We start from the raw sequence: 23,922 nt of genomic DNA, 5'->3' as shown, positions 1-23,922 counted from the left end.
AGAAGAAGGGTCCTTTCTGACACTGTGAGAAAGGAGTGACATTGTGACACTACAGGGCATCATGGACCCAAGGAGGCCATTTTGAAGCAGTGCAGCCTCATGGAACAATGGAGACCATTGTGACTCTTTGAGGCCTCATCTATCCTAAGGACCATTGTGACACAGCAGGGCCTCATGGAGAGTTGCTCCCAGTAGCCCAAAGTGTGATCCCACTTGCCCCCTTTCAACACCAGCATGAGCCCAATAACCTCCAGTATGATACTTGACACATGCCAGCACTCCCAGTCTGGTCCCAGTATAATCCCAGTTACCCCTGATCACTCACAGTATGGTCCCAGTTCCCTCCAGCTAGATCAACCCCATCAGTCCCAGTATGATGCCATTTGCTCCCATCGTGCTCCAAGTCACCCCCACTACAGGGATGATGTGCAGGGTATGTTCCCAGTCACTCTCAGGTACCCCCAGTATTAGTCCCGTCCCTCCCAATATGAACCACAGATGGGCCCAGTGTGGTCCCAGTCACTGCCAGTATGAACCAGTTTTGTCCCACATGGTTCCAGTTGTACTCTTTCACCCTCACTTTTGTTCCAGTCAGTGCCAGTCTTCCCCAGAGTACCCCAGTTCCTTCCAGCATCATCCCATTGTCTCAGAACCACTCAGCTTCACTCTAATTGTACTCACTGCCAGTATGACCCCAATCATCTCCAGCATGCACCCAGTCACTTCCAGTTTGTCCCAGTTGCTCCCAGCTGCTCCTGGTTAAGCTCACCATGATCCCAGTCACTCCCAGTATATGCCAATTTCCCCCACCATGGCCACAATTGCCCCCTGCAGGCTCCTCACTTCCAGGATGAATCCAGTATGATCCCAGTCTCCCTCAGTGTGATCACAGTCTCCCTTGGCATGGGCCCAGCTGCTCCCAGTATGATCCCAGTCTGATGTCAGTACAAACCCAGTACAATCCCAGTCACTGTATGACCCCAGTAAAAACCAGTCGCTCCCAGTGATGACATTTCTAGGGCACCTCCCCCTGCCATGTTCCGACCTGTCCCGGCTCCATCCCTGCTCTTCCCACAAGCTGTGAGATGTCCAGGGAAAGGGGAAGGAAGATGAAGAGGATGAGGGAAGGAGGAAGAGGTGGAGCGGCAGCGGGAAGCGGGAGGAAGAAGAGGAGAGGAGACACCTGGTGGCTCCAGCTGTACCCGAACCCGCAGCCCCCCGGGACCATCGGTCCCATCCCGCAGGTGCCCGGGGAGGGGGAGCTCGCCCCAAATATCCAAGGGGTTGTTCCTGGGTTTGAGGTTTTTTGGGGAGGATGTTTGGAGCTTTCAGCGCTCCAAAGCCGAGCCGCAGATGGCCCCCGGGGGGACATCGGGGGGTCCCCGGGAGGTGGTTTTGGGGGTCCCGGTGTCGGCAGAGCCTTGGCGGGCCGATGAGATGTTGGTTCCTCTCTGGGTGGGGGTTGGGCTAGCTAGTTTACCCCAGGCATGGTCTTAGTTACACTCAGTTACACCCAGTTGCTCTCACTTTCATCCTGTGTGTTCCCAGTTCTTCCAGTTGCCCTTAGTATAGTCCCAGTCACTCCCAATATGATGCCAGTAACTCCCAGCATGCTCCCAGTCATGCCCAGTTGCTCACAGACGCCAGTCACTCTAAACCTGCTCACAGTAGTTCCCAGCAAGGTCCCACTTCTCCCCAGTGTGGCAGTTTGAAAACAAACCAGCTGGAGATTCCAAGTAAGAATTGTTCCATGACCCATCTCTCATCACTCTGCAGGATATCTTCTGTTAATGAGCCAGCTGTTAAACAAAGGTGGGGCGGTTTTCTTTATCTCTTCCACGACCCATCCTCCCTACAGGGGCACATCATCTGTTAATGGGCCATTGAGTCTCATTGAGTCACTGATAAAATTACATCATCCCATTGCGAGATGCTCCACCCAGAGGGAGGAGCCAAGCATTCCTACCTGGATATAATCTGACATTGAAAACATCAGAAGCAGCCTGTTTCCACTGGATTCCCAGAGGAGGACCAGACCCATCTACACCACCACTGGACCTTCAGAGGAAAACTACAGCCTTCTACAGGAGTGCTGCTTCAAGAAAACCACATCTGTCACTCCAGGAGGACTGCAGCCACGATTTGATTGGACTGCTACCAACACCCTGACTAACAGGGTGTCAGGTTGTATTCTGTCCCTGTCAGAGTTGGGTTTTTTTTTCCTACTCCAATTCTAGGTTTTTTAAAATTTTATAGTTTAGTCTGTGAGGAAGAGGAAAATGCCCCAGGACAGCCAGGCAGGTGAGGAGGAAGTCAGTGTCCCTTTTTCCCTCTCCCCTGCTCCATCTCCCAACCCAGCCTGGCCCTGACTGCAGGACAACCCCGCTGCCATTGCCGTCCTGCCAGGGATGGACTGAGAGGATCTGCTTCCCCTTCCCTCTGTCACGGAGGCAAATCCCATCCTCTCCTTGTCCTTCCTCCCCCAGACAAGGAGCTGAGGATGGAGACCAGGGAGGACAAATCCCCGCAGCAGAACCTTGTGGAAGAGGCGGTTTTGAGCATCTCCACAGCACAGGAATCCAATGAGGAGGAAAATCCCCGGAGATCCCGCAGGAGGAGGGGCTCCAAACCAATCCCAGGGTGCTCTGAGGAGGAAAGACCCTCCCTGTGTTGGGAAGGTGGCCGGAGATCGATCCAGAGCTTGGAGCTGGTTTTCCATGAGCAGCTTCATGGTGGGGAGAAGCCTTACAAGTGCTTGGAGTGTGGGAAGAGCTTTAGCACGAGTTCCAAACTGATCCGCCACCAGATGCTCCACACTGAGGAATGGCCCTACATCTGTGGGGAATGTGGGAAGGGCTGCAGAGACAGCTCCAACCTGATTGTTCACCAGAGGATCCACACCGGGGAGAGGCCCTATCAGTGTCCCCAGTGTGGGAAGAGGTTTCAGACCAGCTCCCATCTCCACGTACATGAGCGGATTCACAGAGAGGAGAGGCCCTTCCGCTGCCCCGACTGCAGGAAGGGCTTCAAGCATAACTCCCACCTCATTACCCATCAGCACTTCCACACTGGGGAGAGGCCCTACGAGTGTCCCCAGTATGGGAAGAGTTTCTCCGACAGCTCTGTCTTGAGCCAACACCAACAGAAACACCGGTAAGGGAAGCCTTGTGAGTGCCCCAACAGCGAGAAGAGCTTCATGCACTGCTCCAATTCTATCCCCATCAGAGGACCCACACAGGGCAGAGCCCTCGTGACCCACATTCCCTATGATCCATGTTGGCGAGTGGCTGGTGGTCCTTTTGTTTTGGCCCTAATTTTCTTTTGATTCATCTTCAGCCCTTTAAAACACACAAAATTGGGGTAGAAGTAACAAAGTCATCAAAGGCATTTAAAGCCTCATTTTTAAGCAGTTTTTCAATGGAATCTGGAATTCAGGGAGATACCTGAGTGGATACAGGGGATTTGGGGGGTTATTTCGTGTAGTTGTCTCCCTTTCTTGGCACTACAAAAGACAAGAGGGATTGATCTGTCACCTAAAAACCAGCCAATGCCACTGAATACTATTCAATCTCACCCCAAAATTACTTGATTCCACAGCCCCTCAAGGTGGAATGGGGTTGGAGGGGGTTTGGGTGAAGTGGGATGCAAATCAGGAGGCGTGAGACGGGCATTGGGTGGGGCAGGACTGGGGAGAGGGGGGTTTGGAGGTGTGAAATGGGGGAAACAGGGCTTGGGAAGGGGATCTTGATGTCCAGCAAGGGTAGGATGGATTGCAGTGGGGATTGGGAGAGTGTGGTGAAGTCTGAGATGAAGAAGCCAAAATTTGGGGATGATGAAGGGAGGAGTAACCCATTTCTGAGTGAGTTTTTGTGTATTCTGCATTCCTGAAGAGATTTTGGTGCATCCCACGTTTCTGAGGTGGTTTTGGGGCACTCCCCAGCTCTTGGGGGGTGTTCCTGAGAGCAGCTCCATGCAGCCCCATTGCCAGGGGTGATTGCCTTGGGCACCAGCTCAGAGCTGCAGCCAGAGTCCATTGCCTCAGTGCTGGAGAGCAGAGAAATGATGAATGGCCCCAGACATCTCCAGGGTGTGTTTGGGGGCGAGGGCAAGTTCGGCGTAGGTGGGGCGGTCACTGCCCCAGCCCCAGCCACGGCAGCCTCTGCTCCAGCCCCAAAGTGGCTGCCAAGCCCCTGGCACCCCAAAACCCCCACCTGTGAGAGGGACCAGAGCAGGTGAGGCTGTGACACGGCTGTGACATTGACATTGACATGTCCCACGTCCCTGGAGCTCCCAGCAGCTGAGATGGCGCTGGATCCAAGGGCAACTGTGGACCTCTCTCTCCCTCTCTCTCTTCTCCTGACTTCCTCTTCTCAAATTCTGGAGGACTGGAAGTTGGACAGGGTGGAGTTTGATCAGTCAGTGCTTTGTGAAATGATTTACTGTAATTCCATCTTGCTTTAAGATTTTCCAAGTATCTCATTCTCTGAAGTTTTCGACTAAAAGTTTGTTCTCCACTCTCCTGAGAAGTTTGTTGTTTTCTCCCATGCGCCGCCCGAGGGGGCAGGAACTGCAATGCTGAGCAAGGCCTGGCTTGGCTGCAGGGAGCAGAAAGGCCAAGCCCTGAGCCCAGGCCTGGCACAGCAGGGCCTGTCCCTCCCGGCTGGCTCGGGGCTGGTTGTGGGGCAGTGGGATGGCAGGGGCAGCAAGGACAAATGGCATCAACCTGCAAGCCCAGCCAGCCTCCTCAGGGAGGGGCCAGGGATGAGCAAAGTGCAGGCCCTGAAAGGAAAGTTCCTTCTGTGGGGCCTCCACAGGCGCTGGCAGAGCCCAGGGGACAAAGAGCTGGGTGCCTGTGGCCCTTCCAGCCCTGCCCAGCCCTTGGCCATGTGTCCTGCAGGCTGTGCCCCCTGTGCGTGCTGCTGCTGTGCCCTGGCCGGCTGCACACGCCCATCTCGCTGTCCCCTCCAGCATTTCTCAGCCCAGCATTTCTGTGCCCTCCCTGGGCTCCCTGCACCCAGCCCTGCCAGCTGCTGGCACACAGAGCCAGGCCAGGAGCCCACCCTGCCAAGGGCCTTTGGAGCAGGCTGGTGGCTGCCGTGGCTCCTGACCTCAGCAGCTGCTCCTGGGATGGTTCCATGGGAGCCGAGCACAGCAACGCTGCTGTGCATTGTCCCTGCTGAGGGTCACACACTGTCAGGGCACACTCCCTGCCTGTAGGATTTGTGCTCGACCCAAGCACTGCACTTGTGGCTCCAGCACTGCTTTCCAACAAAAATGGGGGAAGGCAAACTGTGTGTAGCTCATAGTATTTTAGTGTCTAAAACTTCTTAAGTGATCGGTCATAGAGGTGAAATCCATTTGGAATGAATGGGATGAAGATGTAGTGCAAGATAGAAAAGAGGAGCATAGAAATAACTAGAGGAAAACATATTGGATTGTTTCTTTCCATTTTCATTTCACTTCTGGAAAGCTGTTTCAGTTTTCCGGGAATCTTCTCCACAGTCCGGTCTGCTTTTTTCAAGGACCTCTCCTGGAGAATGAGGTGCAGCTTCTGTCATGAGATGTGCCACAAACTGCAACTTCTCTTGGCTTTCCACACCGTGTGTGCAGCACGACTCTTGCAGCAAAGCAGGAAAAATGTTTGGAGAACTTTGTAACTTGTTCTTTCTTTTCCTTTTGGACTGGGGAGTTGTGCCATTTTTAAGGTTTTCATTGTTACTGTTCTACCCTAAGAAAATATGACAGGGTACCAGGAGTGGTTAGAGAATGCAAACCTGGCTGAATGCAGAGAAAGAATCTCCAGAGGCTGCATCCAGAAGTAGGGATTTGTGTGATAATCATTCCAACATCCCCAGGGACACCTTGAAAGTGATCTAGAACATGAAAATGGGCTGACAGGGAGAGTTTGTTTCTGTGTTAAGTTTTGATGATTCTACATCTCATGCACTGATTTAAATCAAGAGCACAGCCAGTTCATGATAAGCAGCAGAACAAGCTCAACCTCTCCAAACAGATGACTGAAAGAATTGGAATAGGAGAAATGCAGGGAATGATTTGGTGAAGTTTGTCTGCAAGAAGGGTCATATTTTTCTAATCATTTCTAATCCATTCCCTCGGCTGTTGTGTTTCTGCGAAACAATTGTCATCCCAGATGCCTCATGAAATGAGAAGCCTGAGCTTGTGGAAGTGCCTGAAAGATGCCCTGTTCCTCTGCAGGGACACTCAGGCTGAAACAGGAGCCTGAGCCCTGTCTTGGGAAGCCTCCTCCGAGCTGGAATTTGTGCCGTGCTGGGAGAGGAGGAGCAGGGGGAGAAGGATGGGCGCTGTGTGGCAGGAGCAGGAGGTTTGGGCCCAGGACATTCCGCCTGCGCCGCTGCCCCGCAATGGGCGGCCGTGCCCGGGGCTCTGGGCCTGGCCCCGCGTGCGCTGAGCTCCCGACACTGCGGGAGCTCCCCGGGCTGGGCTCAGGTTCCCGCTGGCCCTGGGCAGCAGGCTGGGCTCCAGCTGGGATCAGCAGAGCTGGAAATACCTCTAGGCATTGCTCACCATTTTCTGTTGCTGCTCAGAGGAAGCAATGAAGTGAATTGGGAAGTTCTGCTTTCTCTTTCTCCTGGTGGATTTTTTTCACTTTATTTGACAGGCCAGAGGCAATTTCTGTGATGGCCTCTGTCAGTTGATTCTATTTCAGCAGCACCAGCAGCAGGGCTGTGTTTGAGTGCTGCACATGTGGCCTGTGTGGCTTTAATTTTCCTCAACACTGTGCTCAGGGACGTGTGAACATTTGGAGATCAGCTGCTCATGATGCCAGAGTTTGCCATCATGACAGCACTCTGGGTGGCACTGATCAAAAAAGGCAATTGCAGCTTTACGAATAAAATTTCAAGTGGCAAGCAGAAGAGGGACAAGAGCAGCCATGATCTCCAACTGCCAAGGCAAAGGCAGCAGCAGCCTCCTGCTGTCACTCAGGGTGAGTAAAACAGTGCTGAAAACAGCGCTGCAGCCCAATCCTTTCTTTCTCTGGAGGCTGGGTCAGGGCAGCACAGGCGGGCCCTGAGGAATCAGGGCTGTTGGTGGGTGATTGTTGCTCTAGTCCAGAACTGATCTGGACAAAGGCCTTGGAAGGCGAGGCAGGAGCAGGTGGGAAGGGGCCGGCGCTGCTGCTGCTCCTGCCCGGGAGCCCCGGCTGGGCCGGGCCGGCACCCGCTGCGCTGCGGCTCCTGCTGCTGCCAGAGCCGGGCGGGCCTCGGGGACAGGGAATGGACACGGGGGGACACCAAAGGCCGGCGGGCTGCGGGGATGTTGGCGCTGGGGCCAGCGCCAGCACAGAGCTTCAGCCGCAATTAACGCAGAGGGAAAGGCTGGGGAAAGGCTCCATTTCAGCCTTTCTTGACTCATGGCTGGGAAGGGACCGAAATGAAAGGAGAACAAGCAGGGCCCGACCCCCTCTCCTTTGGGAGGAGCCCCATGCCTGGGGCTGTGAGGGAAAGTGAGGGGCTGTGGGGGTTGTGAGGGGAAGTGAGGGGCCATGAGGGGATGTGAAGGGGAATGAAGAGCCATGAAGGGCTGTGAGGGGCCAGGAGAGGTTCTGTGTAGCCATGAGGGTTTTTGAGGGGCCGTGAGGAGCCTCAGCCCTGGCAGCAGCGGGGTCCCACTATGTCCCCAGGGCAGGGCAGCCGTGAGGGGCCGCGAGTGCAGACGTGGCAGCAGAGCGGGCTTGGGGCATCTCTGGGAGGGGATGAGACCCTTCCCCAGCTCCAAACCACACCAAACCCACCGTTAACAGGATTGTCCCTCTTTAGAAGCTACTGGCAACTTGGAGTCCACTGTACAGTTTAATCCCAGTGGGAAAAGCACGGGAATTTTCCGAGTGAGTGACATCCAGCTTTAGTTAATCATGTCTACGATTTGAAAGGCTTACCAATGAAAAGTAACACTAATAAATAATAACAACTATAGCAAGTAATAAACTCCCAAATCCCAACACTCAGCACCACCCCAAAATGACAAACCTCATTTTTCTTTACTAGCACAAGGTTCATGAAAACGAATCCTATTAACTTTCTCCACCTCACATCTTCCCCACCAGACAAATGAGGCCATTTGCAGTGTTTAATACAAGTTACAGTTGAGGGCTGGAGGGAACAATGGGGAGACACCACCAATTTCCATGTCAAACCCAGCAGGCTGTCTCCAAAGTGGAGAGAATAAAATGGAATGGGGGCAAGGGCTGGTCAGATGTTCCTCTAAAGGATCCCAGAATCACCTCCACGTGAACAGGAGGGGAAAATCAATCCCTATAAACCACCCTGTGTGTTCAGGGACTCAGCTGTGAGGAGCTGGACATGGACAGAGGCATCTGGAACAGTTCTGTCCTCAGGCTGAGCTCTCCAGCCAGGCCCTGAAGTCAATCAGGTGCTTTCCCCGAGGATTCCGTGGTTGCCAACCACCCCTCCAGATGTGGCTTACAGGAGCACGGAACATTTTTCAACATCAGGAGAGCAGAAGAAAAATGACAAGAGCTGCCCAATTCAGAGCTCTGTTTAAAAACCTGGAAAATACAAATCAGTTGAACTCTGAAGCCCAGCTGTGGGCCCTGGAATCCAAAAGAAATCTGGAAAGGCTTTTCACAAGGACTGACACTGAAGAGCTAACAGATGAATGTGTGTGGTTTATTCAGAGGCTTCCAATTTTCTACAGTTTTCCTTGAACTGTTGAACTTGACCTTATCTTTGCCTCCTCTTGCACGAAAGGAGCCTCATTGCACCAGCCAGGAAGGCAAAGCTCTTTCTTGGCCCTGGCTGCTGCTGTCCATGCAGCATTTCCATCCCTCCTGGGGCCTCTTCCCTCAGGGCCCCCAGCAGCAGCTGCTGGAGCAGCACATGGAAGCTGCAGATGGAAGTGCTGCCCACCCCAGCCTGAAGCTACAAAAGGATCCTGCTGAAAGGAACCCCAAGATTCCCTCCCAGGGGCCCTTCTCCCAGTCCTCTTGTGGCTCCTGGGGGAGCTGGGAGTGCTCTACCCTATGGGCAGAGTGGCAGAGAACTGGGCTGCTCCACAGGCTGGGAACATCCTTTAAATAATAAAGCAACCGAAAAATTTTCCAGGGTGTGAGTAGCTTCAGCTCAGAAACATGGCTTTTTTGTATTAATAGTTTAGTACTAAATAAGTGAATGAAATAGATTTCATTTGTAATTCAGATGCATTTCATCCTTTTCCAAGGTTTTGGTCCCTTCCCCCAGGGTCATTTCCTCTACTCACCCACTTTCTAGTCGTTAGAAGGGAGTTAAGCACACCAGAAAAGGCAACAGCTTCTGTTTCAAAGGAAATCAGCCACCACTGCAGGGAAGCTGAATTGCCCCCAGGCACCTGTGTGCATTTGAAGGGTGAGCAGTTGCTGGGACAGACATCTCACACAACTTCTAAGGCTGTGAGAAACCCACAAGTGGCAAAGTATCTTAGTGGGTCAACTCCTACTGAAATTCCATTCCCCCACAGCCTCCAAATGGGCAGGCAGGGCTGGGCTCTGGCAGGGTTCAGTTTTGAGTGCCTTGTGCTCCCTGGCATGGAAGTGATCATATGAACTCTGGCAGTGATTGATTGGGGTATGGCTGCTGAAGGAGGAGGGGGGAATCTCTGGAGACAGGAAAGTCTCTTCTCCTTTCTCCCTGCCCTCTTCAAAGAGCAATGCCTGTGCTGGGTTTACATGGGACCCCTTCCCTCAGCCCAGGGTCTGACCCACTGTGTGTTCTGGAGGAGCCAAACCCAGAGGGGTCCCAATATCAGCCTTGCCTTTCACTGCCTTCCTCCCCCTTACCTCGCCTTGCAGACCCATCCCTTGCCTTGCCTGTCCCCTCCACTCCCCTGCCTTGCCTTGCCTACCTCTCACTTCTCTTCCCTTGCACACCCTCCCTTTCTGTGCCCCCACTGACTTCCTTGTCTTGCCTCCCCCTTCCTCTGCTTGCCTGCTCTACCCACACCTGGCCTGGCCTTGCCTTGCCTTCCTGTCCCTTGCCTGGCCTGGCATAACCCTGCCTTGTCGTGCCCTGTACACACCTCCCTTGCCTTGCCTACTCCTCCCTTGCCTTGCCTACTCCTCCCTTGCCTTGACTTGTCTGCCTGGACCTGCCTGCCCCTCGCTGACCTTTCCTTGCCCTGCCTCCCCCTCCCTTGCCTTGCCTGCCCCTCACTCCCTCCCATGGAGAACTGTTGAAGTTGCCTTGCCTTGTTCCTGGAGCTCCTGGTGGCATTGATGAGTTAGGATGGTGACCCAGCTGATGGGCTGTGTCCTGCTGCCAGATTCATCTCTGCTGGTTCTAAACTGCCTTTCTCCCATGCTTGTCATCTAAGACATCTCCTTTTTCAGGGATGGGCCTTTCTCATTCAGACTGTGCAGATTCCAAGGGCTGTTTGGCTTCAAAGGAATGTCTCTCCCTTTGATTCTGTTTTCATTTACAAGTAACCTGAGAACAAGACTCAGCTGGAGCCTTTTCCAGGAGGTGATTTAGCTGTGCACATTGATCTCCAGGCCACTCTTTTCTTCTTTGAGCTACCTTGTCCTTAAGGAACTGTGGCTGGTTATGGAATTCGTGGACAGAGGCACTTTAGAGGATGTTGTGGCTGAAGGAAAGATGGCAGCTCTCAGTTGGGTGGTGAGGGATCTCTCTGGTGCTTCCCATGCCATGGACATGCTTGCTCTGGTAAACAGGTGATAAGAACAAAAATACCCTAATCTGCCTTCACTTAGAAAGATGCTACTCTAATGGTGTTGGAGCAGCAGCTCTTCCTCTTGGCCACACCATGTTCTGTTATACTCACCATTCCCCAAGACAAGAAATCTCTTGGAGCCATTTCCTTTCTTTGTGGGATGAATTCAGGTCTTTCATTTTGACCCTCATCTTTCTTTGTCCTCTGTCAGAGCCTGCAGGCCCTGTATTTCCTTCATTCCAGCCAGGTCATCCCCAGGGAGGTCAAAGGCTTCAGCATCCTCCTGGGCATGGCTGGATCTGTCAGGTTGGGTGGGTGTTTTTGGTCAGGGGCAGTGTTCCCAGGCTGTGGGGTCTGGGGCTGTTCCTGCGTGGTGCCAGTTCCCCAGGAGTGGAGCCTGTGGGAGTGCAGGGAGCCCTGCTGCCAACTGAGAGCAGCTGCCCCGTGCCCAGAGGGCCAGACAGGGGTGTCAGGAGGGGCTTTGGTTTGTGTGTGTCCCTTCCAGAGGGACGGAGTTCCAATGGAAAACGTGCAGGGAATAAATGAAAGCCACTGCAGGAAACTTGAGGGTTTCTTTAAGGGGCCACTTCCATCTTTCCTTGGCTCCAGCTCTGAGGAAACAGAGGCCCTGAGCCAGGGGCTCTGCTCTGCTGCCCTGGGCACCCCGGGGCTCCTGGAACACCCCACGGGCAGGGCGGGCCCAGAGTGTCACAATGTCCCCTTGGTTCCAGCAGGCCCCGCAGGGTCACAGTGCTCCCTCTGCACCCTGAGGCCCCACAGCACCCAGTCCAGGCCACTGCCATGGTTCCAGTCACTCCCAGTACGGTCCCAGGGACTCCCAGTCTTTCTCAGTACATCCCAGTCACCCGCAGCATGCTCCCAGTCACTCCCAGTTCCTCCCAGTTGCTTCCAGTATGATTCCAGTGGCCCACAGCCACTCTAAGTAACCCTTGGGGTAATTCCAGTTGCTCCCAGTATATCCCAGTTGCCCTCAACATGTTCCAAGCTGCCCTCAGCCTGCTTCTGGTCACTCCCAGTGGGATCCCAGTCCCCCATTAGCGTCAGATCGGTTCCACCCAGTATGATCACAGTTGCACCAGTTTCCCCTAGTACAGTCCCAGTCACTGCCAGAATGATTCCAGTGGCCCCCAGTACAGACACAGTAACACCCTGCTTCTCCCAGTTGCCCCCAGCATGGTCCCAGTTGTTCCCAGTGTTGTCCCTTCCAGAATCATTCCAGACACTCCCAGTATATCCCAGTTGCCCCCAGCATGCTCATTCCCAGTCACCCCAGAGTCCCCAGTATGGTTCCAGTTGCCTCCCGCATGATCTCACTCATTCCCAGTATATCCCAGTTACCCCCAGCATGCACCAGTCATTCCCAGTCACTCTTAGTAACCCTCAGTGTGGTCCCAGTCACTGCCAGTATTCCCACGTCCATGCTCCAAATGTTGCTCCCAGCCCTGATCTGTGGGGATGGGAATGTCCCGCTCCCTTCCCGGGGCAGGGTCACACCTGAGCTAGGTGTGCAGGGCAGGACCTTGCCCTGAGCCCAAGCCCTGCCCCACCTGCAGGATCTGCTTCCCCTGGGCCTCTTCCCCCTGCGGCCCCAAGCCCAGCTTGGTGCTAAACAAAGGGGCTGGGCCGGGGTCATCCCCCGGCGGGGGCTGCGCACCCCCTCTGCCCCCTCCCCAAATTCCCCCCGGGGGCAGCAGGAGCTGGGGCAGGAGCCCTGTGGGGAGGGAAAAGGGAGTGACACCGGCATGGGGGGTCACACACGCTCTGGGGGACATACACGGGCCCTGGGGATTCCCCCTGACCTTTTCCTGCAGGACCAGGAGGATAAATCCCAACATGGAGACCCCAAACCCCGGCAGCATCTATGGGACAGGGTTTGGTGGGAGCTTTGGGGGTCTGGGGGAGTCACAACTTCCCCAAAACCCCCTCCCAGCTCCACACCCACTCCCAGACCCCTCAAACCACCTCACAGCTTCTGCCCAGGACATCCCCAATCATTCCCTGCAACATAAATGACCCTAAAAGCCACAATTCCCCCTTCCCATCTCCCCCAAGATCCACCCAAATCCTCTCCAAGACACACAGCCCTGCCAGCACCCCAAAACTCCCTCACCCCCCCCGCCCCAGAAGGCCCCCAAACCTCCTCCCAGCAACACAAATGCCACCAAGAGCCACAAAAGCCTCTCTCAGTCCCACCAGGAGTCCCAGAAACTCCTCACAGGCCCCTATGGCACTGACCAGGAGAGGCTGGTGGACAGGAACATCCACAGCCAGGAGCACCTCGGGCACTTCAGCAGTGATTTGGGCACGTTGCGGGGGACACCAACAATACGGAGATCCAGGCCAGAGACAGGGACAGAAAGCTGGAATTCCTGGAGAACAGATGGGCTCAAGTGGACACGTTCTGCTGCAACAACTATGAGACCATAGCCATGTCCCTTGGCTAGGGTGCTCCCAGAACACCTAAACCCTCCTGAATATTCCCCTGAACCACAAATTAACACTCAAATCCAGGTAAAATGATTCAGCTTTAGATCTCTTCACTTAATTTTGCTTATTTTTAATCCAATTCTGGATGTTTTATAGAAAAATCACAGAAATTAATCAGGTACAAAAATATCTCCAAGATCATCCAATTTGTCTTGATGCCATCAGAAGAAAAAACACAGCAGAACGGATTTTTTGGGCTGTAAATTAAAAAAAAAATCCGCTCTTCTCAATTCATTTACATTGTTGATCAGAGTCCCAGTAGATGTTCCTGACCCTGTGTTCATCCAGGTGCCTGTGGAGATCCAGGGCTCTGCCCAGTGTGGGTCCTTTGATGGGGGATGGAGTTGGAGCAGTGTAGGAAGCTCTTCCCACAGTCAGGGCACTCACAGGGCTTCTCTTAATGGTGCCTCCGTTGGTGTCGGGTCAAGTTAGAGCTCTGGGTGAAGCTCTTCCCACACTGGGGACACTCGTAGGGCCTCTCCCCAGTGTGGATGCGCCGGTGGGTGACGAGGTCGTACTTTCGCTTGAAGCTGTTCCTGCAGTCGGAGCAGCGGAAGGGCCTCTCCTCTCTGTGAATCCGCTGGTGCACAAGGAGACTGGAGCTGGTCTGAAACCCCTTCCCACACTCAGGACACTGATAGGGCCTCTCCCCAGTGTGGATCATTTGGTGGATGATCAGTTTGGACCTCTGGTTGAAGCCCTTCCCGCATTCCCCACACTCATATGGCCTTTCCTCAGCGTGGATGTTCTGGTGATGGATCAGGTTGGAGCTGTGGCGGAAGCTCTTCCCACATTGCTCACACTCATAGGGCCGTTCCCGGGTGTGGATCCTCTGGTGGTGAATCAGGTGGGATCTCTGGCTGAAGCTCATCCCACATTCCCCACACTCGTGGGGTCTCTCCCCAGTGTGGATGTGCCGATGTCTGAGAAGATGGAAGTTGCGCTTGAAGCCCTTTCTACAGTCGGGGCAGCGGAAGGGCCTCTCCTCTGTGTGAATCCGCTGGTGCCTGAGGAGATTGGAGCTGGTCTGAAACCTCTTCTTACACTGGGGACACTCGTAGGTCCTCTCTGCAGTGTGGATCCGCTGGTGGCTACTCAGGTGGGATCTGTGGCTGAAGCTCTTCCCACACTCCAAGCACTTGTGGGGCTTCTCCTCATCATGAACCTGCTCATGGACCACAAGCGCAGAGCCCTGACTTGATCTCTGGCTGCCTTCCTGGCGCAGGGTGTGCCTTTCAGCCTCAGAACAGCTTGGGATGGGTTTGGAGCCTCTTTTCCTGTGGGATCTCCAGGGATTTTCCTCCCCGTCGGATTCCTGCAATGTGGAGCCGGTAAAAATGGCCTCTTCCACAAGGTTGTGCCGTGGGGATTTTTCCTCCCTGGTCTCTATCCCCGACTCCTTGTCTGGGGAAGAAAGGACAAGGAGAGGATGGGATTTGTCTCCGTGCCACAGGGAAGGGGAAGGAGATCCCCTCAGTTCATCCCCAGAAGGACGGCGTTGGCAGCGGGGTTGTCCTGCAGCTGGGGGCCATGCTGGGCTGGGAGATGAAGCAGGAGAGAGGGGGAAAGGGGCACTGACTTCCTCCTCACCTGCCTGGCTGTCCCAGGACATCTTCCTTTTCCTCGCAGCCTCCTCCTCCACCTGGCCAAGGTTTTGAAAGTCCTGGTTTGGGGTGAAAACAAGGGATGAGTACATTGAGTTTGAAAGTTGCTCTGCCCAAGTCCATCTCTAGAGGTCATTGGGCATCGAGGGTCCAGAAAAACCTCTCAAACACCAAGATTCAGCCCTGAAAACGCCTCCCAGGAGTTCCCTGTCTCTGCTCTCTCCCCTTGGGTGTTTGGGGGTTCCCCCCATCCCAGCTGCCTGGGGTCACCCTTGTACTGGGGGTCCCCGGTCTACTTGGTCCCTGCCCTCCCCAGGCTGCTGAGAGTCTCAGGAATCTGAAGAGTTCCCCCCTTTTCCACCTCCCCATATAGGGATGATGGCGGGTGTTGGAGTCCTGGGGTCCCTTCTCCCCTTATTCTCTGCTTTGGGGTGCAGGGGGTCCAAGGAGTCCCCCCTGCCCCTCTCCAGGCTGTTGAGGGTCCCGCCAATGGCGGCGCCCCCCCTCTCTGGGCTCCCCACTTTGGGCTCCTGGGGGGCACAGGGCTCTGCTCCTCCAGGCTTTCTGGGGACCCTGGGTGGGGACTTCAGCCCTTGGGGCTCCTCTCAGGAGACTCACAATGGGGGGAACGCAGAGAGGGATGGGGGATCCCAGCAGTGACATCACTGTGAGTGACTGGCCTGTACTGGGGTAACTGGAAACTTACAGGGGCAACTGGGACTGACTGGGAATGACTACAAGCATGCTGAGAGCAACTGGGCTATACTGGAATGGTCTGTGACCGTAATGGGGGGACTGAAACCACACTGGGAACAGCTGGAATCATGCTGGGGAGAACTGGGACCATGCTGGGGGCAAGTGGGAGCAAGTGGGAGTGAGTGGGTCTACAGTGAGGCAACTGGGCATGACTGGGAGCGTCTGGGATCATCTATGGAGTGACTGGGACTATACTAGGGGTAACTGGGTGCAACTGGGATCACTCTTGGAAGAACAGGGAGAAACTGGAACCATGCTGGGGGCAACTGGGATCATAATGGATCATACTGGCAGCAACTGGGATTGCACTGAGGGTGACTGGGAGGGGCTGTGAGCAACTGAGATGAGGCTAGAGCAACTGAGGACAAATAGGAGTGACGGAGAATGTGCTGGGAGCAACTGGGATACACTGGGAGAGTCTGAAACCACAGTGGGAATAAACAGAAACAACTATAACCAGGCTGGATGATAATGGGAACAGTCCAGAAACTTGGATCATGCTGGAGGCAACTGGGAGTAACTGGGAAAGACTGGGATCATTCTAAGGTAACCAGAACCACACTGGGCCAATTGGATAAACTGGGAGTGTCTGTAACCATACTGGGGGGAATGGAACCACACTGGGAACCATGCTGGCACCATGCTGGCAGCAACTGGGAGTGAGTGGGATCATCCTGAGATGAACTGGGCCTATTCTAGGGACAAGTGGGATCATACTGGGAGGAACTGGGAACAACTGGAACTTTACTGGCAGCAACTGGAATCATATTGGGAATGATTGGGAGTGTCTGTGAGCAGCTGGAATCATGCTGAAAGTAACTGGGTGAAACTGAGAGTGACTGGGAGCATGCTGGGTTTGACTGGAATACACTGGGAGAGACTGGGAGCCATGAGGATCATACTGGAGGGTACTGGGGTCATGCTGGCATTGACAGGGAGCAACTGTGATGACACTGGGGGCCACTGGCATCATACTGGGAGTGACTGGCATCATACTGGGAGTGACTGGCATCATACTGGGATTATAGTTGGTGTCAATGGATCCTGACTGGGGGTTACTGGGAGCCACCAGACCCATGCTGAGAGCCTACTGGGAATACCCTGAGAAGAACTGGGACCAACTGGGATGTACTGAGTGACTGGAATAAAACTGGGGGCAACTGAACCATGCTGAGGGAACTGGGAGGGCCTGGCAATGACTGCAGGAATATTCAGGGCAACTGGGATAGACTGGGAGTACCTGAGACCATGCAGGTGGTGACTGGGACAAGAGTGAGAGTCACTGGGAATGTGCTGGGGGCAACTGGGGGTGTGTGTGAGTGGCTGAGGCCCTGCTGGGAAAGACTGGCATCATACTGGGAGGGACTGGGACAATACTAGGGGCAACTGGGAGACCTGGGAACACAACAGACGGTAGTAGGAGGAACTGGGAGCAACTGGGACCCTGTGGGGGAAAATTGTATCGTAATGGAGAATAATAGGGACTTATTCGGTTTATACTGGAAGCAACAGAGATCCTACAGAGAGTGTGGGGAAGTGACCAGGATCATACTCGGACTGACTGGGCTCATACTGGGAGTCCCCAGTGTAAGAGACGGTCCGAAGACCCCTCATCTGCCTCACGACCATCATCAAGGACAGAGACTGAAACCCCTAAAAGGGTTTTTAAAATCTCAACACAGGAGTTCTGGCCTGGCTGAGGTGGGATGTTGGCCAAGTGCTGCCTGCAGGTGTGTTTGATGGAAATGAACACACTGCAATGATTTCCCCCACCTGTTTGGCCAACTGCCTGTCGCTTCGGAGAGGACTATAAAAACCCTGGAGATCCCCGCTCACTTTTGTGATCACCCCACTGGAGAAACTCACGTCTATAGGTATCTTCAAAAGCCTCGAGGACTCGACCCTCCATGTTGGTAGCTATAAACCCCTTCCCCTCTTTTTCTGTCTTTCTTACTATTCTCTTTTCTCTCCCCACTATCGCATTTGTTGGCACTAAATAAAGGTGCATTTGTGATTGAGTAAACTGAGTTTGTCCCCCGCTGTGTCTTTTGCGCTCTGAGATCCCTAAAACGAACCATCACGAACCCCGCTTGTGTGAGCAGATCGTGACACCCAGGAAACTGGAACCACACGGGGGGGACAACTGGGCTCATCCTGGGAGCAGCCACTGCCGGCACCGGGAGCCCCGAACCCCTTTCCCGGCCATCCCACCCCTCCAGCCCCAGCACCCCCCAACGGGGTCCCGGCCATCCCAGGGGTCCCCCCCTCTCGGGGTCCCCGCTTTGGGCTCCTGGGGCTCTCCTGTCTCTGGGGTCCCGCTCAGGGGGTCCCCAAAGCCCGGATCTCTGCCGGGCTCCCCAAACCCGGTGTCCCCCCGCCGGTCCCGCCGATCCCCACGTGGCCCCGGCAGAGCTCGGAGGGCCCGGCCCGGGAAGCCCAACCCCCACCTGGGGGAACCCGCTTTCCCTCACCCCCTGCCGGGGCTCTGCCAACACCGGGACCCCCCAAAAGCACCTCTCAGGGACCCCGCCGGGATATCTGGGGCGAGCTCCCTCTCTCCGGGCACCTGCGGGATGGGGCCAATGGTGTCCGGGCGAAGGAGCTGCAGATTCAGGGAGCGGGGAACGCACGTGGTGCTTCCTCTGCCTCCTCCAGGTCCTTCTGCTCCCCCTCTTCCTCCTTCTCTGTCCCTCCTCTTCCTCCTCCTCCTCCTCCCAACCGGGACACGATGGCTATGGGCTGGGTCACTCCAGGCCGAGCTCGGGGGAGCTTAAGTTTGGGGGGAAAAACGGGAAGGGGGTGGGAGAGGGGGCACAGGGGGATGTGGGACCCACTGAGGGTCCCCCAGTTCAGCCCAGGTGCCGGCGCAGTCCCACGGATCCCCAGTGCAGCCCCACAGGTGCCGTGGCAGCCCCACAGATCCCCCAGCCCCGGCTCCCCGCGCTGAGCCCCGCTCTGGCTGTGCCGCTCCTGCGGCATCTGCAGCTCCCTGGTGGCCCTGTGCCGGTGCCGCTCGTTGTACCGGCTCTGGCCATCCCAAAATCCCGGCTGGGCTCCGGCCACCATCCCCGGCAGCTGCGGCTCGGCCCGGCCCCGCTGGCGGTGGCGGCGCTGGAAGGGGAGCCCATCCCGGGAGCCCATGGACAGGAACTGGGGGAAGCCCAGGCCGGGTTCCAACAGCGCCACGGGCAGGGAGCGCAGGGAGAGAACTGGGGGGACACGGACAATTGGGGGCTGGGGGGGCACGGCTGAAGGAAAGGGGCAACGGGGAGAGCTGGGAGAGCAGGGAAGGGGCTTTGGGGCTTCCAGGGTTGAGAAAAAGGGGTGGTGGGGGGTGTAGATCTGGGATGGGTGGAGTTAAGGGGGTTCCTGTACTCAGAAAAAGAAGTTCCAAGCGTCCCCGGTGTATGCATTCCCATGACAGGGCAAGGAAACCCGGGATGGCTGGGAATACGGTTCCAGGGTGTCCTCAGTGAAACATTAATTTTGAAGAATTAACGATTTTAGTTAAACCAGATATTGCTGAAGTAAGACAGATAGACTTTCCTTTGGATAAGCAGAAGCCAGATTTAAGGAACTGATAAATCATGAGGCCTGTCAACTTATGTTTGTGTATTCTGACTAATCAATAGGCTTCAAGAAGGACAATGAATTCATAAATCAAATACTCCTGGGAAAACAGGATTCAGTTGTCACACAACACTAAAAGGTTAAAAAGTCAAAGCGATGAAGACTCACTTACTTCATCATTTTGAGACCCTGCCCCATAAAAAGAACCACCGACCCATTTCAAAGAACAAACCACGCATGCTTAATAGCTTTTGGCTAATTACCATACGAAGCGGGGAATGGGATGTACTAAAGTCATGAATATACATTTGTGTTTTGGGTATTCAATACTTCTGTACATAAAAAGACCCTGTGATCTTCTGTGAGCGCGCGTGTTTGGGAGCTATCCCGCACGCTGCCCGGCATCGTAATTAAACATACACTTTCTAACTTTAAACTGTTAGAGAGTCTTTTGTCCGTCATAGTTGGATATCGGCATTAGGGCGATATTCTAATTTTTTTAATAATTCACTCAGTGTTGAGGAAAGGACGGGCTTGGGTGCTGGGACGGGCAGGAATAGGGGTCCGGGGGGTCTCTATGTCAAAGAAAAGGGGGCTCTGGGGGCAGGGAGAGGCGGGATGTCCGGGAAAGGGGTGCAGGGCTGTCGGTGCCGGATAAGGGGGTGCAGGGTGGAAGCCATGGCCGGGAATGGGGGTTCGGGGCGATGGCGGCGCCCAGGAATGGGGGTTTGGGGGGCCCCTCTTTGGTGCCCGCCAATGGCAGCCCGAGTGTGCAGTGACGTCACCGGTCGCCGGGCAGATCCGAAAGTGCCCGAGGGAGCGCGGGGGGAGCGCACGGCGGAATTCCCGGGAATGCCCCGGGATCCCCTCCGGGCATCCCCCGGGACCCTCCTCGGCCACGCCCTGCGGGACCTCCGGGCCGGGCTGTGCTCAACTCCCGGCGCCTGCGCTCCAACTGTGCCGGGAACCCGCGGGCGTCGGCCCAAAGCGGGGGAAGCGCCGCCATCCGCGGATCCATTTTTTCCTGCGGCTGCGGCTCCCACCCCCGGCAGAGCAGGACTGGGCGCGGGGACTCCGATCCCTCATTCCCAATCTCCTTCCCTCGCTCTCTGCTGTGCTCTCCCTTTCCTTCGGGTGATCATCAATCGCAGAGCGGCTGGAGAGCCGCGTGCCCAGCCCGGGTTTCCCAGGAAAGGGAGGCCTGGGGGTGAGGTGCCCCGGGCTGGCCGGGAATGGGGCTCCGGGGCTCCCCGGGCTGACGGAAACGGGATGCGGGGGCTGGGAGAGGAGGATCCCCGGGCAAGGGGGTGCCGGGCGGTGTCGGTGCAGGATAAGGGGATGCAGAGGGTCCCAGAGCTGGGGCAGGGGATGCGGGTGGGTCCCAGTTCCCAGGAATGGGGATTCCAGGGGGTTCCGTCGGGCTCCCCAAAGCCCCTCTCAGGGGGGAGCAGGAGCTGGGTCAGGAGCTGTGGGGAGAGAAAAGGGGGTGAGCCCGGCCTGGGGGGACATGGGGGAGTTACAGGCGCTCCGAGGGGGGATACGAGCCCCGGGGACCCCCCTCACCTTCTCCCGCAGCGGAGGCCGAGCCCCAGCCCCGGCAGACGAAGCCCCCGAGCCCCGGCAGCATCTTGGGGGGCGTCCGGCGGCAGCTCCGGGGGTGGGAGGGGCAGGATGCGGGAAAGGGCGACGGCTGCCGGGAAGGGACCGGCATGGACTGGGACAGGCTGGGATGGACTGGGACACCGGCATACACTGGGATACACCGGGATACACTGGGATACACCGGGATACACCAGGCCCAGGACTGGCACCCACTGGGAGCAGGGAGCGCAGCGGGGCGGGCTCGGGGAGCGCGAGGGGATGGCGGCTCTGACCGGAGGGGAAAGGATGGAAGGGCTGGATGGCAAACTCCGGAGCTGAGGCTGAAGGGATGGAAGGGCTGGATGGGGAACTGCGGAGCTGAGGATGAAGGGATGGAAGGGCTGGACCACAAACTCCGGAGCTGAGGCTGCAGACGCGGGAGGTCCTGGCAGGCAGGGGGTGCGGGCCACAGAGCAGCCCCAAAAGACTCAGAGCAGGGCCCAAGAAGCATCAGGGGAGGGACAGGAGCGACCCCGCTCCCAGCACGGCAACAGGCCCTGGGTTAGTGAGGCAGGAGATAACCGGGCCCCAGGTCAGTGGCTGCTCCAGGAGCAGAGGCTCACCCCACACCAGAAGAAACAGGACCGAGCTGGACTTCTGCAGCAGCAGTGAGTTCTTTTCCCCAAACAGCAGCTACAGCACTCTCTTCCGAAGGCTCAGATCAGAAAATGATTGCGAGTTTCCCCTCCCTGCCCCGTCTCAAGCACCCAGCCATCAGTGCCTCTTAGCAACACAATGGGAAAAAATTCCACCGGTAAGGAGTAAAGAAAAGAAAAGGAAAAAAAAAAAACTACACTCAACCCCCAACACTGAGGTGATACTGGGGGTGACTGGAACCATGCTGGGATGGGAACACCTGGGAACACCTGGGACCATGCTGAGATCGTACCGGGATCATGCTGAGTGTAACTGAAAGTGACTGGGATCACACTGGGGGTGACTGGGAGGCAGAGGGCCCAGGCTGGGAGTGACCTGGGCCTTCCCTGGGGTGGAACTGGGGGAACTGGCCCAGCTGGGGCTCAGGGTTGTTCTGCCCCAGGGCTGCCACCCGCGGCCCCACAGAGCCGAGGGACAGGGCACAGCTGAGGGACAGGGGACAGCTGAGGGACAGGGCAGAACTGAGGGACAGGGGACAGCCAGGGAACACGGCCTGGCCCAGGGACACTGAGCTCCAGCACTCTGTGCTGTTGTGCCCGGGCTGTTGCCCTTGGGCTCCCAGCACAGGCCAAGGGGGGACAATCCCCTCCAGAAACTGTTGTTTGCTTTAAGCTTTGCTCTGGAACATTCCCAAGGAGCCACCTGCAGTGGCTGGAGCCCGGCCGGGTGCCCGGGGCCACCAAAGCCGCTCGGGCAGTGCCCTCCTGCCCCGGGCAGGGCAGAGAACAGCCAAGGAAAGGCTCGTGCTGGGCTCAGGGCAGGGACAGGGCACTCCCCTGGCGCTGCCACGGGCACAACAGAGCCGGCCTGGGGAAAGGATTGGCATTCATGGCCCATGGAATCCCAGCAGGGATTGCTTCTCATCTCACTGCTGTCATTGCATTGGTCAGCGATTCAAATTATTTGCCCATGGAATTCCCATGGCAGTGGGCTGGAGAGGAGATCCATCCATGGAATTGTCACCTGACTGCGATGAGAGTGGGGTCATGCCATGGAAATTCCATGGGAATTCCTGCATTCCCAAGTCTCCCCATTTCTGAATCCTACATTCCCACAGGAATTCCCCTTCCCCTCTCACATCCACCCTTGTTCTCCAGAGCCTCCCAACCATATCTGATGTATTTTGGGAGCTCTTCAATAATGGTGTGTCCCAGGTAACGCATCATCTGCTCCACCATGATCCCTTTGGATTCCCAGCACCTCTGGGGGATCCAGGTGGCACCGTGGGACACCGCAAAGCTCCTGGATCCCAGCTGGAAGGAGATGAAATCCCACCTGTCATAGCTGTACCTGTGGGATCCAGGGATGCTCCATTGGTCAGGAGGTCACAGCTGGAAACCACCTGCACCGTGTGGAGACCTGGGAATGAGGAGAGAACGGAGCAATGGAGTTGTGTCCCAGCCCCACAGAGCCCCTTGGAGCTCCCTGGATTCCCATTCCAGCCCCAGAGATCCACCCCCATCCCCAGAGATCCCATCCCAGCCCCTCAGAGTCCTCCATTCCCACAGATCCCAGCCCAGCCCCCGGCTCCCCCCACTCCCCTGCTCTGGTTGTACCGGCCCTGTCTCCAGGTCACCGTCGGCCACGAGCCGGTTCCTCTCCTTGAGCCGGGCCTGGCTATCCCAATGTCCTGGGTCTGGCTATCCCAGTGTCCTGGGTCTGCCTATCCCAATATCTCAGCTCTGTCTATCCCAATATCTCAGCTCTGTCTATCCCAATTTCCCAGCTCTGGCTATCCCAGTATCCCAGCTCTGGTTATCCCAATATCCAGCTCTGCCTATCCCAATATCCCAGCTCAGCTCCCGCTGCCATCCCCGGTGTCTGCGGCTCCATCCGGCCCCGCTTGCTGTCCCAGCTCTTGCAGGGGTCCTGTCCACATCCCCACAATCCAGGACCGGGGGATCCCCGGGCCGGGCTCCGACAGCGCCACTTCCAGGTACTGCAGGGAGTGGAGAAGCGAGGAGACACAGAGATTTGGGGGAGCTGGGGGGCTGAAAGTGGGAGTTTGGGGATCCAGGGGGGTCAAGAGGCCAAGGAAAGGGGGGACTTGAAGAGCTGGGACAGCTGAAGTAGCTTCAGGGGCTCAGAGTCAAGGAAAGGGGGTGCAGGGAGTGGGAGAGGTGGGATGGGGTGTCCAGGGAATCCTGTGCCCAGCAATGGGGGTGCCAGGGCTCCTCAGTGTGAGGAAAGGAGGGGCTGGGAAATGCAGGAATGGGGGCCCAGGGCGCCCAGGGTCAGGGAAAAGGGCGGCTCTGGGGGCTGGGAGAGGTGGGGTGGCTGGGAAAAGGTTGTGTTGGTGCCGGATCAGGGGGTGCAGGGGGGTCTCAGGGCCGGGCAAAGGGGTAAAAGGGCACCTCGGTTCTCAGGAATGGGGGTGCAGGGGGGTCTCAGGGTCAAGAAAATGGGGGGACATGGACTTGGAGAAGAAGAAGGGAGTTCCAGGGGATCTCTGGTTTTGAAGAAAGGTGGGGCTGGGGGCTGG

General features: G+C 56.3%; 1 protein-coding gene across 1 annotated transcript in view; it reads right to left on the bottom strand.

The window, feature by feature from the left end:
- Window positions 1–22,882, bottom strand: part of LOC136303667 (zinc finger protein 420-like) — a 73,580-nt gene extending 50,698 nt beyond the window's left edge. The window contains exons 1-3 of the mRNA XM_066207258.1: window positions 22,731–22,882; window positions 14,803–14,875; window positions 13,773–14,616 (exon numbers count right to left, since the gene is read on the bottom strand). Of these exons, the coding sequence (XP_066063355.1) occupies window positions 13,773–14,616; window positions 14,803–14,875; window positions 22,731–22,754 (941 nt within the window). The 5' untranslated portion in view covers window positions 22,755–22,882. The remainder of the gene's footprint in view (window positions 1–13,772; window positions 14,617–14,802; window positions 14,876–22,730) is intronic.
- Window positions 22,883–23,922: the final 1,040 nt, after the last annotated feature.

The sequence above is a fragment of the Chamaea fasciata genome, unplaced genomic scaffold (assembly GCF_029207755.1).
Source record: "Chamaea fasciata isolate MVZ Bird 193981 ecotype frontalis unplaced genomic scaffold, bChaFas1.0.hap1 SCAF_40, whole genome shotgun sequence".
NCBI lineage: Eukaryota > Metazoa > Chordata > Aves > Passeriformes > Sylviidae > Chamaea > Chamaea fasciata.
Note: the sequence above shows the minus strand (reverse complement) of the source record. Positions and strands in the feature narration are given on the sequence as shown.